At 36.4% G+C, this 14,915-nt stretch overlaps 1 protein-coding gene across 1 annotated transcript in view; it reads left to right on the top strand.

The window, feature by feature from the left end:
• The first annotated feature begins 632 nt into the window (after positions 1-632).
• Positions 633-14,915, top strand: part of LOC107581412 (tomoregulin-2-like) — a 72,457-nt gene continuing 58,174 nt past the window's right edge. The window contains exons 1-4 of the mRNA XM_016266970.1: positions 633-678; positions 1,580-1,604; positions 1,740-1,915; positions 14,322-14,431. Coding sequence (XP_016122456.1) covers positions 633-678; positions 1,580-1,604; positions 1,740-1,915; positions 14,322-14,431 — 357 coding nt within the window. The remainder of the gene's footprint in view (positions 679-1,579; positions 1,605-1,739; positions 1,916-14,321; positions 14,432-14,915) is intronic.

Raw genomic sequence — 14,915 nt, 5'->3', positions numbered from 1 at the left:
AGATAACTGTTTAGTATTGTAATATATTTTAAAATGCAGTTTACTCCTGTGATGGCAAAGCTATTTCAGACATTGGGTATAAACGAGGGATAATTTGGACACTACTTACTGTAAAACTGTAGGTTTCAGGAAGTTGGTCATTTACTGTGGTAGGTAAGGTAAGTGGTCAGCAAGTTGAAAAAAGTTTAAGAATCTGGTCAAGGATATAGCTCTTTATAATGATTGTAATACCTCTCTGAAAGTAACCAAGATTATTAGCCTACGTTATCAGGGTTATTAAAAATAAAACTGGAGCAGAATCTAGAGAAAACAAGTAGGCCTAATGCAAAATCTGAGTGGCGCTGAAGTGAATCGATGGGTACTGAATTTAATTGACTTTAAAGGTTTGACGGAGTCCTGCGTCCATATCCTGAGAACAAACACCAACTGGGTGTGACAGGAGAGGAGAGCTGTGAACAGTGTGTGCTTTGCTTATTCTGTTCTCAATCTGACGGGCAGATAATTATGAATGACATGCCGCTTCACTCAGCACTCGCTCGTGAAATGATACACAGAGAAGTACGCAAGCTCATGCGTGGCAATTAATTTAGATGTTTGACGGGACACACAGGGGTGGGAGAAGAAAAGTACATATGCCGGAGGCCGGAACCAGCACTGGCTTCGATGATCAAGAGTTTGGTAGTGCTGTATAAGTTAGTGAATGTTGATCGGTAACTCTCTGATGCAAAACAAAATAATAAAGCAAACAAAAACAATTATATTGAAACACACCTGAAATAGTAATTATAACACACACATACAAATATTTTGTGTCCCTGTGCTCTGGACAATGCATGACTGGTTGAGTTTCCAACAATAATACCTTGCATGCAATATAAGTGACATACAGCATGATGCATGTTCTCCCAGTATGCATTGCAACAGCTGGTTTTATAATTAGTGGTGCTTGCGAAGGCAGTTATCACTATTATTATTGCTTAACCCTGCGGGATGACCCAGAACACCCTAGACACAGCATAAATTAGTTAAAAACCTCTGAGCACACCTTAGCAACTGCGTAGCAACACCCTACCCAGAACATTCTAGCATCTCTGAAATTTTGTTGGGGCAAGCACACACAAAATATCGTTTTATTGTGACACTGTTTAACATGTGTTTATATTTTATAAACTATATTATCGTTGCACTAAAAAAAAATGATATGTTGTTTTCTCATTTTATACCCGACTGATTACTGCTCCATTACAGGTTAAACGAGTTTTGCAGACATGTAAGACTCCCAAGATTCTTATATTAAACATATGGCTCAAATGTCATTTGTATTGCTTCGAACACGCTAAATATCACTGCTAATATGTAGTTATTAACACAAATATGAACAGTTCTGTGGTAGCTTTCCGTCACATGAACAAATCAAACAGTTTTTCATAACGCTTCAACTGATCAGGCCGACAATGTATCAAATTAATTTATATTTTAAAAAGATTCAAGCTTACACGAATAGTCTCTTCGACCCATTGCGTGTTCCAAAGTCTTGTGATTTGATTCAGATTCGCGATTCACAAAACGAACTGTTCAGACCGCTTTACGAACCCGCGTGACAGGTAAATGTAAAAGAGTCGACTCAAATGATTCATTCAAACAATTCGTTCGCGAATCGGACATCCGCGAGCAGATTACATTTGTTTTTCAGTCACAAAGGTAACGAGTACGTTTGGAGAAACCAGTTAACGTATTAGGTCGAGTAAAATTTGCGCTGTGCTGCGACAGACACGCAGACCGCGACAGGAGAATCGGACACATGTAGTTTTAATTACAATATATTGCTTTTTTTGTATATTACCAGTGAAGCAACTTTGCGCCTTCCCATCATCGCTGAGCGACTGTCAAACACCCACCGGGTGGAACTGCTCCGGTAAGAGACCTCACTCAACACGCTCTCCAACGCCCGTGCGCCTTTGCGCGCTTACTGTTCTAGCAAGTTTGTCTGTTTTGAATCGGGTTGCTAATTATTCAATGAACTGAGGCTTTAATTGAGGTAAACTCACTGAATTCTTCAGAGCAGGCACTGAATGAACATTTGACTCGCTCTCTGAACTGCAAGTGATTTAATTCAAAAATAATTAACTCAAAACGTGTGTACTTATCCTGACAGTTAAATTAGTATTATTACAGACTGCAACATGTAGGCTAGTAGTAATTCCATTTGAATTAAAAGACATTAGAACATATATTCTGCAAAAATAGAATATGGGATCTGTGCGATTTGAGCCCATTCTAAAAGCAGATCTACCCTTTTTTTTTAATTACAAAATTTTTTTGCACATCTTATCAGCCCACTGGTGTGTACTGTTAAGAAAAATAAATAGTATCTTTGAGGCTTGTCACTATCAGTACCCTCAAAAGTACACCTTTTTAGTACCTGTTTTAACCCTACATGGTGTACACTGTATTAATAGTCCGTCTTGCGAGTGCATATTAAAACCTTCATCTGCTAATATGTAGAAGAGCCATGTCTGTAAAATGTACAGTGAGTGTGTATAGTTTATGATTGCTTTCAGTAATAAAATAGTCATATACCTTTCAAAGGTTTGGGCTTGGTAAGATTTTTTTTAATGATTTAAAAAAATATATTAATACCTTAATTTGCTAATATGAATTCTTTAAGAGTAGAAGACAGGTGCTAGCTACAGGATAGAAAGCCGTGATTCCCATTCACTTCCGTTATATGACTGACAGACTGCAACGGTTTATGTTAAAAATCTTTGTTTGTGTTCTACTGAAGAAACAAAGTCACCTACATCTTGGATGCCCTGGGGGTAAACCGATAAACATCAAATTTTCCTTTTTGGGTGAACTATCCCTTTAATGATTTGCAAAGATTTTCAACCCCTAGGTTTTACCAGTAGGCAGTTGTGCATGTGAAATCTGTGAGGGCAATCATCTGGCCCCAAACAAGTACATCTGGTGCTGCTTTACACTATATCAGTGGAGTAAATGTGGCACTGAAAGGGAGCGCTTGTCAGAGATACTTTGGGAACAAAGGGCCCCGCTGTGCAATTATGTTTCTCTTTAAATAGCTGTAGGGGGGCAACAGTCTACAAGAAATCTATCTGTTGCACAGACCTACAGTGGCCTACGTGAGATGATTCGGTGCTGAATCTCCTTTGTAAAACAGTTTACTTTCTATCTAAACAGGTCAGTAAGAAATATAATTAAATAAAAGGAATTAGAGTACAGCAGACCTGTAAATTTGATGTTGACATGTTCTTCTCTTCCTCACTCTCATTCTGTGTGTGTCGGTCCCGGCCCGTCGTATCGATTCCTTCCCATCGCGTAACCCCACCACAGTGCTGTCACACGTGTTGAAAGCAGAGCTTGATAAAATACGCTGTCAGACAGACAAGGTGCCAGATGGCTGGTTTGACTATATTCCAATACAGATCTATCAGAGTCCATTACACTACAGATCTTTTTGTTGTAAGCTTCTCTTCTCTTTGGCAGACTTACACAGTCATGCATGCTAGTTTAGGCTGGTGGTGTGACCAGCCTAAACTAGCATGCATGACTGTGTAAGTCTGCCAAAGAGAAAAGAAGCTGGTGAACTATTGAGAGCTCAGAGGAGCGAATAAAGCGATTGTTTGAACGTTTAAAAACCTTGCTTTGCTCTCGCACAGTGGTATACTGCTAATAATTTCTCTTAAACCATATTTTTTCTTGTTTTTCAGTAAAAGACCTAAAGACATTTATGTAAAACAAGAAACATTTGGTCGAGAAAGATGTTAAGATAGTAGGATTGGCATAGCATAAATCTATCCAAATCTAGTGAGGTTTATACTTAAAGCAAGACAAAAAAAATTTGCCAGATGGGGAATAAACATTATATGCAGCAGTGTATGAAAGTCAACTTCGAAAATGTGGGACTGAGAGTCAAATGAGCTTTTGAGTTTATTCTCAAATCATGCTGTATAAGATTGTCGTAAGGTTTTTCATAAACTTGCGGAGTTTACCGGGGACCAACCAAATTCTAACACATTCTAAAATTAATATTTAGGAAACTTTAAAATTGGTAACCCAATTGAAACTCAAAAATTATATATAGTCACACCTCTGGGGAACTATTGAGATATATATATAAAATTATTTGAAATTAATTAATTAATTAAGAATACGGTGGCAATGGCATTTTATTTCACTTAAAATAACCCACATATCTTACAAAATTTTTCCTCTCATGTGAATGTATCTTGTTTTGAAGATGATTACGTACTTTTACTGGAAAACAGCACAAAAATATATTTAAAAAAAGAAGATTTTTTGCAGGTCTGTCTGTGTAACTTCAATGCAGGGGTACATCACCTGATTTTTTGGGCCTTTCATCTGCAAATTTTTCTCTCCTTCAGACTGTGAAAGACCATAGGGATTAGTTTAATCCTGCACCTCAGCGCTTTATTTCTCATTCCTTAGACACTCTGTACACTAGAGCCTATTTTGATTGTTGGGTGTGTGTGTGTGAGAGAGGGAGAAATAGAAAGACTGTGAGAGGGGAAGGTCTTCTGGGAGAGCTTGGCTGAGCTCTTGGGCTAATGAGGAAGTTGTGGTGCCTTATTTTGGCTTTCTTGGGGTTTTCCGTTCGGCTCTCTGTTTTATCCCACCTTTAATGCCATTATTGAGATTTAATCCAGTAGAGCACAGGAAGGATGCCACTACTCAGTCAAGAAAAACGAGGAGGAAGAGAGTTCTCTCTCTCTATTTATCTCGATTCTGCCATCATTAGTTGGCTCAGAGGAGGCATGACTAATGTATGCCACCAGGAAGATGTTGCCGGGCTAATTGAATGGCTAACGCAAGAGTGTTTGTGATAAAATAATAATGTCGCTTGGTTCGTTCAAAAAAAGCGAGTTGGTATTGAATGGTCGAGTGTGAGTTGTGTACCTGGAGGTGAGCAGGAGAAATAAAGGACAGTAATTGGAGACGTCCCTCCAGAGTGCACACTCATAAAGCTGAGTGGTTAGGAAGAGCACCATGTTTAAATATGCATGACGGCAGATGTTTCTGTTTTTCATTCTGAACATTGTTATTTCCTCTGTTCTACAATTCCTACACATTGAAAACAGGCAGCGGTAAAATGCTCACACACCTCAAAAACATGCAGACGTAGAAACTTAGGGAATCGAAATCTAAACATGTAAATAATCAGTTTTCGGTATCGTTATGATGTAAAATAAATAAGAAATATTTGAGATTTTGCACCATTTCTAAGTATCTAATCAAAATTATAATGCTAACCATGAGCAATCTTCTGTAAAAGTAGATATTTTCTGATCAGTTTGCTGGATGACGTTCCTTTTTAACCTAAATCTATTTAGATTTTTAACATTTAAAAAAAGAAATAAAAATAAAAAAAAATTTTGCCACTTCTGCGCATAACAGTCGGCAGTTATGCGGTGTATCCTAGGGGTGCGAAAGATTGAGAACACAGCCCACAAATTTGGATAGGGCTGGAGTGGCCAGCTGCACAGAAACAAACATCAAATTCAGTGTTTGAACAATGATCCCTGTGCACAACAAGCAATGAACAAACACAGATGCATTGGTGCATTTCAAAACTCGCATGATCTTTGAATGGAAATGATAATAAATTACAAACAGACCTGAAACAATCTAGTGACTGTTATTGTGGTATATTTAATGCATATACAGTAACCTACCTCAGTTCAAAATGAATATGCATTGCACACCCATTCACAAACTTAGGTCGGATCTACAGAGGAGAAGATTCACAGCTTCACTGAGAGTATTTTTGTGTTTTGGGTGTAAAGCTTGTCGATGCATCTCGATGAGATTTGATGCTTGGCATAGCTTTAAAACGCAGTAAACTGTCAAATCACTTACCTTGTATAGAATTATTCTCTATGGCTCACACTTTGCATAGTAAAAAGGCTGCTTAGCATAAGCTCCTGGCAAAACGGTTAGAAAGTAAATGAATAACCTTGAACAGATTTTGTAGTAAAAGAAAGATTTCTTTTAAGGTTTATTGCAGTCATGTCTCAATGAGTGCATTTTAACGAAATGCCGATATTTATGAAAATCAGCTAGACTTTGTGAGGTAACAGTAACACACTGAAAGTATAATGTTTATTACACCGAACACAGAGCTTAATCAAAATGACATTTTAAAAATATGAATTATTCCATTGATCTGACTAAAATTTTACTTTTAATGAACTTGTAAATTCACATACTGACATGCAGGCCCAAAACCTGCAGACTTCTGCACTGATTTGGAATGAAAATCATTGGAATGGTAATTGCGCTGTAAAATCTGACAGTGCTAAGCTCTTATTGGTAACTGTTAGCATGGTGAAAGTAGCCAAATACCTACTAAACACACATTTGAAAGGCTAGGGATGTGTAGAAGTTTGAGAACGACAGATATGCCAGTTCTGCAGAGCTTTCTGTGACGTTCTGTGGGCACAAATTCAATTTGGGACTGATAATATCAGGTCAGGTTTGGATTTGGACAAGATTTGTTTCATAATAAAAACAGAGGTTTTCTAAAGCATAAGTGAAACCAGATTAATAAAAGGGGAAATACCTTCCAGTTGAAAAACTCACATCTTTAAGGTCAGCCACAATGTTTTCTCTCCATTTTCAATGTGGTAAAAAAGATTGCTCTGCTTTGGAATGTGTGGAATTCATGTGGGCTTCTTCATTTATTAAATTAGCACATATAATTGATTTTTCTGCACTCTAGGAAAGAAGTTCTGCCCTTGAAACGTTTCAGATATTAATTAATGTGTGTATTTTTGTCAGTGCATGCTCTCTGCCCTCCGAACTCACAATGCGACGTGATTCTCCAGATAAAATCTTGAGCCAATGTGATTTGTCTGGCTACACGAGACAGACAGGAAACACTGTTCATTCGATCGGGACTTATGGGCAGCTGTCACATGCAGCCATATGGTGGTGAAACCGAGCTCAACTCCCAGGGGCTTTGGGTCGATCCTCCACAGGTGTGCCAGAAGGTGCGAAGTTCAGTCCTTATTAACCTTGTGCACACAAACACAGTACTCCAAGGGTACGTCCAAAAAAGTCACAGACAGAGCTGTGTCCTCTATTTAACATGGGTTCTGTTCCTGCTTGTCTGTTTTGGAAAATGAAAGCCAAAGAGCTCAATGATAGATTAATGATGAGAGTATAAATACTACACTAATGGCCGGGCTATTCTTACTGGACCATCTGTTACGAGAGACAGGGTAGTGCTCACTTACATGCATTTGTTACCAACATGGCGAGAATCAACAATCATCAGTGACTGACCCACAGCTCAAAAATCACTTCTGAAATAACGAGATGTTACTGAAAATCTGTTTAGTACAGTTACTAATTGTACTAATTTGCGGACAATATTCTTTGATGGTCATTGGATATTGGAATAAAAGCCTGTGGATTCACCTAAACGGAAACATGGTTAGTGTAACATTAGCAACACATTATTAGCTGTTTGTAAGTGTAGTCCAGCCAATGGGCAATGATGTCAATTATGTGTCAGATGTTGTAAAGAGTGATACATAAAATGCATTATGATGTTCTGAAACATCTTGCAGACGACCCTGTATGATTTCGCGCTTCCTCTTCTTCAGAATCAGTTTCTAGTTCAAACATATATGGCTGAATTAATCTAATATTGCCACTGTGTGGGATTTACTACTTCAGTTAATTGAGTAAAAGTTGAGCTGAGTCGAGAATTATCAAAAAAATATGATTGGAGAAGTCCAGCATACATCGCCAAAGAGAAGTCTGTTCTTTCACTGGATAGTGGAGTTATAAAATTATGACGTCAAATTTAACACAAACAAACAAACAAAAAACCCATATGCATAGAAGAATTGTTCAAAATTTTGTTAATAAAGAAGCAACTAGAAAATGTACTACACATATACTTTTTCAGACAGATATATATAGCTAGCAGGCTAATGGGCTAGTGGTAATCTACGCTGAACAATTAGTTTGCAAAACATAAGCTACTGTTAAAGGGGTCATCGGATGCTACATGCAATTTTACAAGTTGTTTGAACTGAAATGTGTGTTGGCAGTGTGTGTACACAACCACCCTATAATGATAACAATCCACCCAGTGTTTTTTTTTATCTACTAAAATCTTTATCCCTTTCTCAAATCGAGCCAATCTCAGATGCCTGTCTGTGTGACGTCACAAAAACAGGCCCCTCCCACGATAGTTTGATTAACAGCAGCGTTTCAGCACAGACTGGACTGGCGTCTTATCTTAGACCCGCCCTAATTGAGCTGTCATCAGTCCGCCATTGTTTCACGGCTGGAGCAGATGTAGACAAGAATGACTCCTAAGCGATTGAGGTGTTCTGTTGTTGGATGTAATAATGAACATAGCAGTCATCATTTACTCCCGACATTTGAGCCACTGAAGACGCAGTGGATTACGTTTGTTTTTGAAGGGAATGCGCCCCCGATCTACCTAAATGCGTCTATGTTCGCGCAAATCATTCGTGATCCAGCTTCACCTACAGAAGAAGTGAGTATAAGGTTTTTTAATGAATCTTTGCAAATCGCCTTTCCTAATAATGTGCTGATTAGCAAGTTTCACGATGAATGCGGCTAAAGTAACCAGTCCCTCAGAGAACAGCTCGGAAGAGAGGGGCGGGGGCAGCAGAGCTCATTAACATTTAAAGGAAAATGCTACAAAACGGCTTGCTCTGAAAAGAGCTGTTTTTGACAGAGTAAAAAAGTTGTTTTTTTATTCTAACATTGAGAAATTTTAACGAAACTATGTTACAGACTTTTCATTAAGACCCTAAAGAATCATATCAACTTGTGGAAAATGGGCATCCTATGACCCCTTTAAGAAAACACAAAGAATGAAAAAAGTTTAATTTCATAATCTTTAGCTTCAGTTTTATTATATGTAACATAATATAAAAGTTGTTAATTAATGGTTATAATAAAATAGTAGTTTTGTTGGATTTCTAATGCAGGCACTGAATAGAGTAACCAATAAAGGTTGTTTCAGCCAACGGAATTGCTTTGAGGTCCTTTGGAACCTGATTCATTGGGCAGATTGAAATGTTCATGACCCCAATCCTTGATTAGCATGCAAATATGAGAAATAATAAAAACATTTTATAAAGAATTTTCTATTTTTCATCTCTAGTTACCCAGCATTTCCTTCTGAAGTTCTCTTAAAAGAAAAGATGCATGGGATTTCACATTTATTTTCATATAGAAAATAAATGTGATAAAAATATTGCACATTATACAGCGTGTTCATACAACAGTGGCCTGGTAGCAGTAACTCACATTAGTGTGAGCTTTAGGTAATAGTATTGCAGATGCTCAGTAGCTTTTGCACCCTGCGGGTTAACGATACTCAATCCATTTGCATATTAATTTATTCATTTAGCAGATGTTTTAGTTCAAAGAAACTTTGCCCCGAGTTCATTAGCACAACATATGCAAGCACAGATTTCTTGTGATGTGTTGTTTGTCAGCAAATGTTCAGATATCTCTGGTGTCATCTTTTTTATACATTCAGGTTTGTTGTTGTCACTATTTCCTATGCCACTTCTTGTGTGATGTGCAATGTTGGTCAACCCACCAAAACAATGTTGCAAGCTTAGCTATCAACACTATTTGTTTCTTTGAAGAAAAAGGAGCTAAGCTAAGAAGAAAGCTTCACAGAATTTTGCTAGTTAAGTTGCACTGTTGAACTGTAGCACTACGGCAAAAGAAAATATTTCAGATATGGGCTTGAAGGCTGAATTAAGACGAAAAGACAACCAGGCTACAGTGTAAAATGAAAGTTAGATCTTTTTAATGAGTCAGTCAAACTGACTCACAAATGAGTCACACACAAACTCTAAAAGGTCTCACTTACACACTGAAATAGTCGGAGTGGTTACCAAATTAACATCTGACTCACTCGCTGAACCACAAGCCATTACTTTCAGTCATATTCGATTCGAAATAAGAGATCCAACATACTCTAATGGACAAAGATGTTCTTCTGCTTGTGAACATTGACCTACAAACTGTATATTGACGGCTAAAGCTTGTTTTTTTTTCTATTCAGTGCTATGTAAATTCTTTAAATCTTCTTCATGAAGGCTTTTATCAGCATATATGTGATTAATCATTCTATCATGCAACCAATTTTTAATTAGCAGTGTTTGCAAACTCTCTCTCTATAAACTTCTTTATAAAACATAATAAAAAGCTGAAACATTAATAAAAAGTGAGCTTGTTTTGATCCAGCTAACAGTGTGTGATTTGCATAACGTAATACAAAACACAAATAAGTTTCAAATATTTTGTATGTTTTAAGCTTTTCTCATATTTCCTGAATTCTGCTGATGAGAAAATCATGCTATGCTCAAAACAACAACAACAAAAATACTATTAAAATGAAATGTTTATCTTACTGATTATGCAGGATTATTCAAATTATTTTAAAATTTAGGAAAGCTTTGTAAAAGATGCATAATATATCATTTATTTATATGTGGACATGAGTATACCACACACACACATATATTTCCATGCTTTATAGGGACATAATGAGGCATTATACTGTACAGACTGTATTTTCTATCCCCTTTACCCTAAACCTTCCTCTCACACAAAACTTTCTGCATTTTTAGGTTTAAAAAAAACACAATTCTGAATGATTTACAAGCTTGTTTCCTCATGGGGACCAATAAAAAAATTCCCACAAGGTCCAAATGTATTTATAAAATTATTACTATACTTGTGGGGATCCATAACACAGGGAATACCAGGTACACACACACATCTCAAAACTACTATACTACTATGTATATATATCTCAAAACTACTAAGAATCATTACGGAATCATTAAGGAAACATGTTTTCCATACATTTCTCTGCAATAAATTTAGTGATTGTGCTTAAAGCACAAAATCTGAGAGCTGACTTTTCATGTGAAGCACTGAATAATCCACTGAATGTAATGAATGGAAACGGAAGTGACCCCAGCGCTGGAGTGACACAACTCCTACTCTGAAATTCTCTATTGTGTTTGCGTTTGCAGTGTCATATGGTTTGTGTGTGTGTGTGTGTGTGTGTGTGCGTAGTCTTCTTCTTCCACTCAGCCTGCCTGTCTCTGGTTCATTATCATTCCTCACAGACTTACTTATCCTGAGACTTTGGCTGCTTGTCTTGTTTCAGCACCGCTGTATCACTCTGTGCCACCTCCCTCCCCATCTTTCTCTCTCTCTCTCACACACACGCACATACAAACGCATACCCACTCGTTTGTCTCGGCTAAGTAGTCTGCACCATCGCTGAGGATGATGGGCTGCACAGCCAGACACAACTGATCCGGCAATATTTAAATTTTATGCATGTCTCATCTCAGCGAGAGGAATCATACCGCCCATCTGTGCTCTGCGCACGCTCTCTTCCTTCTGTATCTTTTTTTCTCTCTTTCCTCTTCTCATTAATTTGGGCGCAGGTCAGTTTGTCTACATGAGTTTCGTGTATTTATCATCTTTTGTTTTTCCGGATCTCAAAATCATTCCAATAATTCTGCACAACCAGCCAGACAAATGTATTTACTGTCTTTTGGAAAGTTTTGAGCACAGCATGATTTTCTCAGTAAATATGAGGAAAAAATTTAATATACAAAGAAATTTTAACTTATTTGTGTTGTGTATTAGACTTATTAAACAAGCTAAAAATATGAAAATTATATATTTACTTATATATTTATTTATATTTTCAGAGTTCATACTTTATTCATACAATACCAAAAGTTCAAAGAAAAAAGTATCTTATGTTCACCAAGGCTGCAGTTGTTTTGTCAGTGTGTCAGTATGTATTGCAGCTTCGTTGTATTTAAGGACTATTTAAATAGTGTTACAATGTATCTTATGTGTAGAATTTTCAACTTCTGAGTGCTTTTTCTACTCACTTTAGTAGTGTTCAAGTAAAAGTTATTTGTAACAAATTACAGAGAAGCTTTAAGGGCCCCTTGTGGATTTCTGTCTAAATAAAAGAAAATGATGAAGATATTAGTAATTATTAATTTCACAGATATAAACTAAAATTATTATAATATTATTTTTCTTAAAACTCAATATTTTGATTTAGTAATAACAATCCCCCCCCAAAATCATGCAGCCATAGAATTATAGTAAAGTACAGTATACCATTGAATGCACAAATTTTGTCAATCGTATTTAAATGATGCTTTACTTTGTAAAAACACGTATTCCTTTAGAGTATACTAATGTAACTTTTTAATTCATATAAATGATATTACCTGAAATATACGTTTTAAAAAATGAAGTTTAAGGATTTCAAGTTAATAATCAATACACTTAAGTGCACTTTTTTCACAAGGGTCAGTGTGGTTCCATGCTGTACCATTTTACAGTGACGGGGATGCTCGCCCCATCCTGTTCTTTGACTTGCAGATGGTGAAGCTTATGAAATATTCATCCTGGATCATCCTGTACGTCTTTGTGTTTTCTGAGAGAAACCTTTGAGTTCAGTTTTGGCTTAAGGCTATTGTGCGTAATAGACAGTGAGAGATATAGACAGGTGTATTTGTGAGAGTTTTCAAACAATTAAGGGTTTTGGAATGTGTCTCATTCCTAATCATGCTAATGGTATATCCGTCTGGGACTTACTTTTATTTATAGGTGTGAGAGATTTCCCTTGGAAGATGATTCAGCAATATTGTAAACAGGTTATTTGTTGTATGTCTGTATGTCTGCATTAACTCTCCATTTATGTTGACAGACAAGGAAAAAACCTCAGTCCATTAAGAGACATCCTGCCCACATTCTATACAGAGGGCTGTAAGCTTCATACTCTGGGCTGTTATGACCTCAAACCAGGGACACCAGTGTCTATTTTATCAAAGCAGCTTTTATAACAGAATATCTGTTGTTTGCAACTGCAGTCATGATATGCTTTAGCTTGAATATCCTCTATCCAGCTTGGAACCAAAAGTCCTTTTGTCCCGAGGAAGTAATTCTGTGAGGTTGTTTCACACCAATGATGTGTTTATTCAGTTTTAATGAACTACAGTGCTTCATCTGACCGCTGGTGCACTTAGGGAAAAGACTGGAGATGTTGAACTGATATGAACCAATTATAAAACATTCAGTTCCATTTCTGAGACATTACACGCAGACTTGGCCGCTAAACAAGATCCTGTGATCCGATTTCACTGGTATGGTCAAATTATAACCAAGCCTAAATTTGTCTGGAAAATTTGTTTTTAAAAAGAACAAATTAAACATGTGAAATGCTAATTAATAAAATGAATGATAATTGTTTTACAGTACAAAATTGACATTTGAAATGTACACCCTATACAGGTTACCTAATGTTATTATTATCATACTTTTTTATTTGTACCAAATAATCACATTACACGTACACATTACACACATATACACAAACACGAACACATAATACACACACACACACACACAAATATACATATATGTATCTAGATTTATATAGATATCTACACATTTTATATTTTAGATATTTATTATAATATTTTAATTATCGTTGTAGTATGTATATATATATATATATATATATATATAAAGTAATATGTGTTAAATTTGTGCAAATATAAAATAATTGTTTATTATAATTTTGAAAAAGTATTTTATGCTTACCAAGGCTGCATTTATTTGATAAAAATACAATAATATATATACAGTGATGTGAAAAGTTTTTTGCCCCCTTCCTTTTTTTAAAAATGTTTTGCATATTTGTCACACTTAAAAGATTCAGATCATCAAACCAATTTTAATATTACGCAAAGATAATGCAATCTTTGTGTAATATAAAAAATTGTTTGATGATCTAAATCTTTTAAGTGTGACAAATATGCAAACAATTAAAAAAACAGGAAGGGGGCAAAAACTTTCACACCACTGTATATATATATATATATATATATTATTATTATTATTTTATTATTATTTTTTTTTTAATATTTTCAAATGTTATTTATTCCTGTGATGGCAAATTTTCGGCAGCCATTAGTCCAGTCTTCAGTGTGACATGATCCTTTAGAAATCATTATTATCATAGTTATCATATATATATATATAATTCTTTGATGAATAGAACATTCAAAAGAAGACCATTTATTTGAGAGAGAAACAATTATTATTTAGATTAATAATGAAACAAAAAATCTTCTTGACCTCAGAACTACTTTTTATATTGTGGAATGTTTTGTGCGATATCTGTTTGTAATCTATAACCTATATTTGTGTTTGTTTCATGACAGGGTTTGAGGAGCAGGACACTGATCTTTTTCTGTGCGACACCAACACATGCAAGTTTGACGGCGAGTGTCTGCGAATTGGGGACACGGTGACGTGCATCTGTGATTTTAAGGTAGGAATCAGTGCTCCACACACATTTGCAAGATTTATTAGCACCACATGTTGAATGTGTGACCTTGTTAAAGGCATTACCACACGTGGAGTAAACAAACTGTCACAAATTAAAATACACCTCCACATGCCTTCTCACAGAAAACACACACACATTCTCTCGCTCGGTCAGAGTGCTCTGCTTCGCTCAGACATCATGCATCTGTGTCTTGTTGCAGGCCAAGCTGCATCACTCAGGTAAATAGCATTATCTGTCTGCTTGCGCAGCATGCGGGAGGGGGAATTTCCTTTGATGCATCTGCTCGATCGCCCAGCCTTGCACGGCACAAAGATGCCTTGTGCACTTAAGAAGGGTCACGCTGCTTTAATTTCTGTCCTTAATACAATTGAGCGGCACTAACGCTAGTCTGGGGCCATGTGAGTGCCTCTAGCTGTGGTGGGGAGGGTTATTGGTTAAGTATCATGCGCAGCGAGAGATGGTACCC

Source organism: Sinocyclocheilus grahami, unplaced genomic scaffold (genome assembly GCF_001515645.1).
Source record: "Sinocyclocheilus grahami isolate Dianchi unplaced genomic scaffold, SAMN03320097.WGS_v1.1 scaffold34.1, whole genome shotgun sequence".
Taxonomy (NCBI): Eukaryota; Metazoa; Chordata; class Actinopteri; order Cypriniformes; family Cyprinidae; genus Sinocyclocheilus; species Sinocyclocheilus grahami.
The sequence above is the reverse complement of the archived record's forward strand: the minus strand, read 5'-3'. Positions and strand labels throughout refer to the sequence as shown.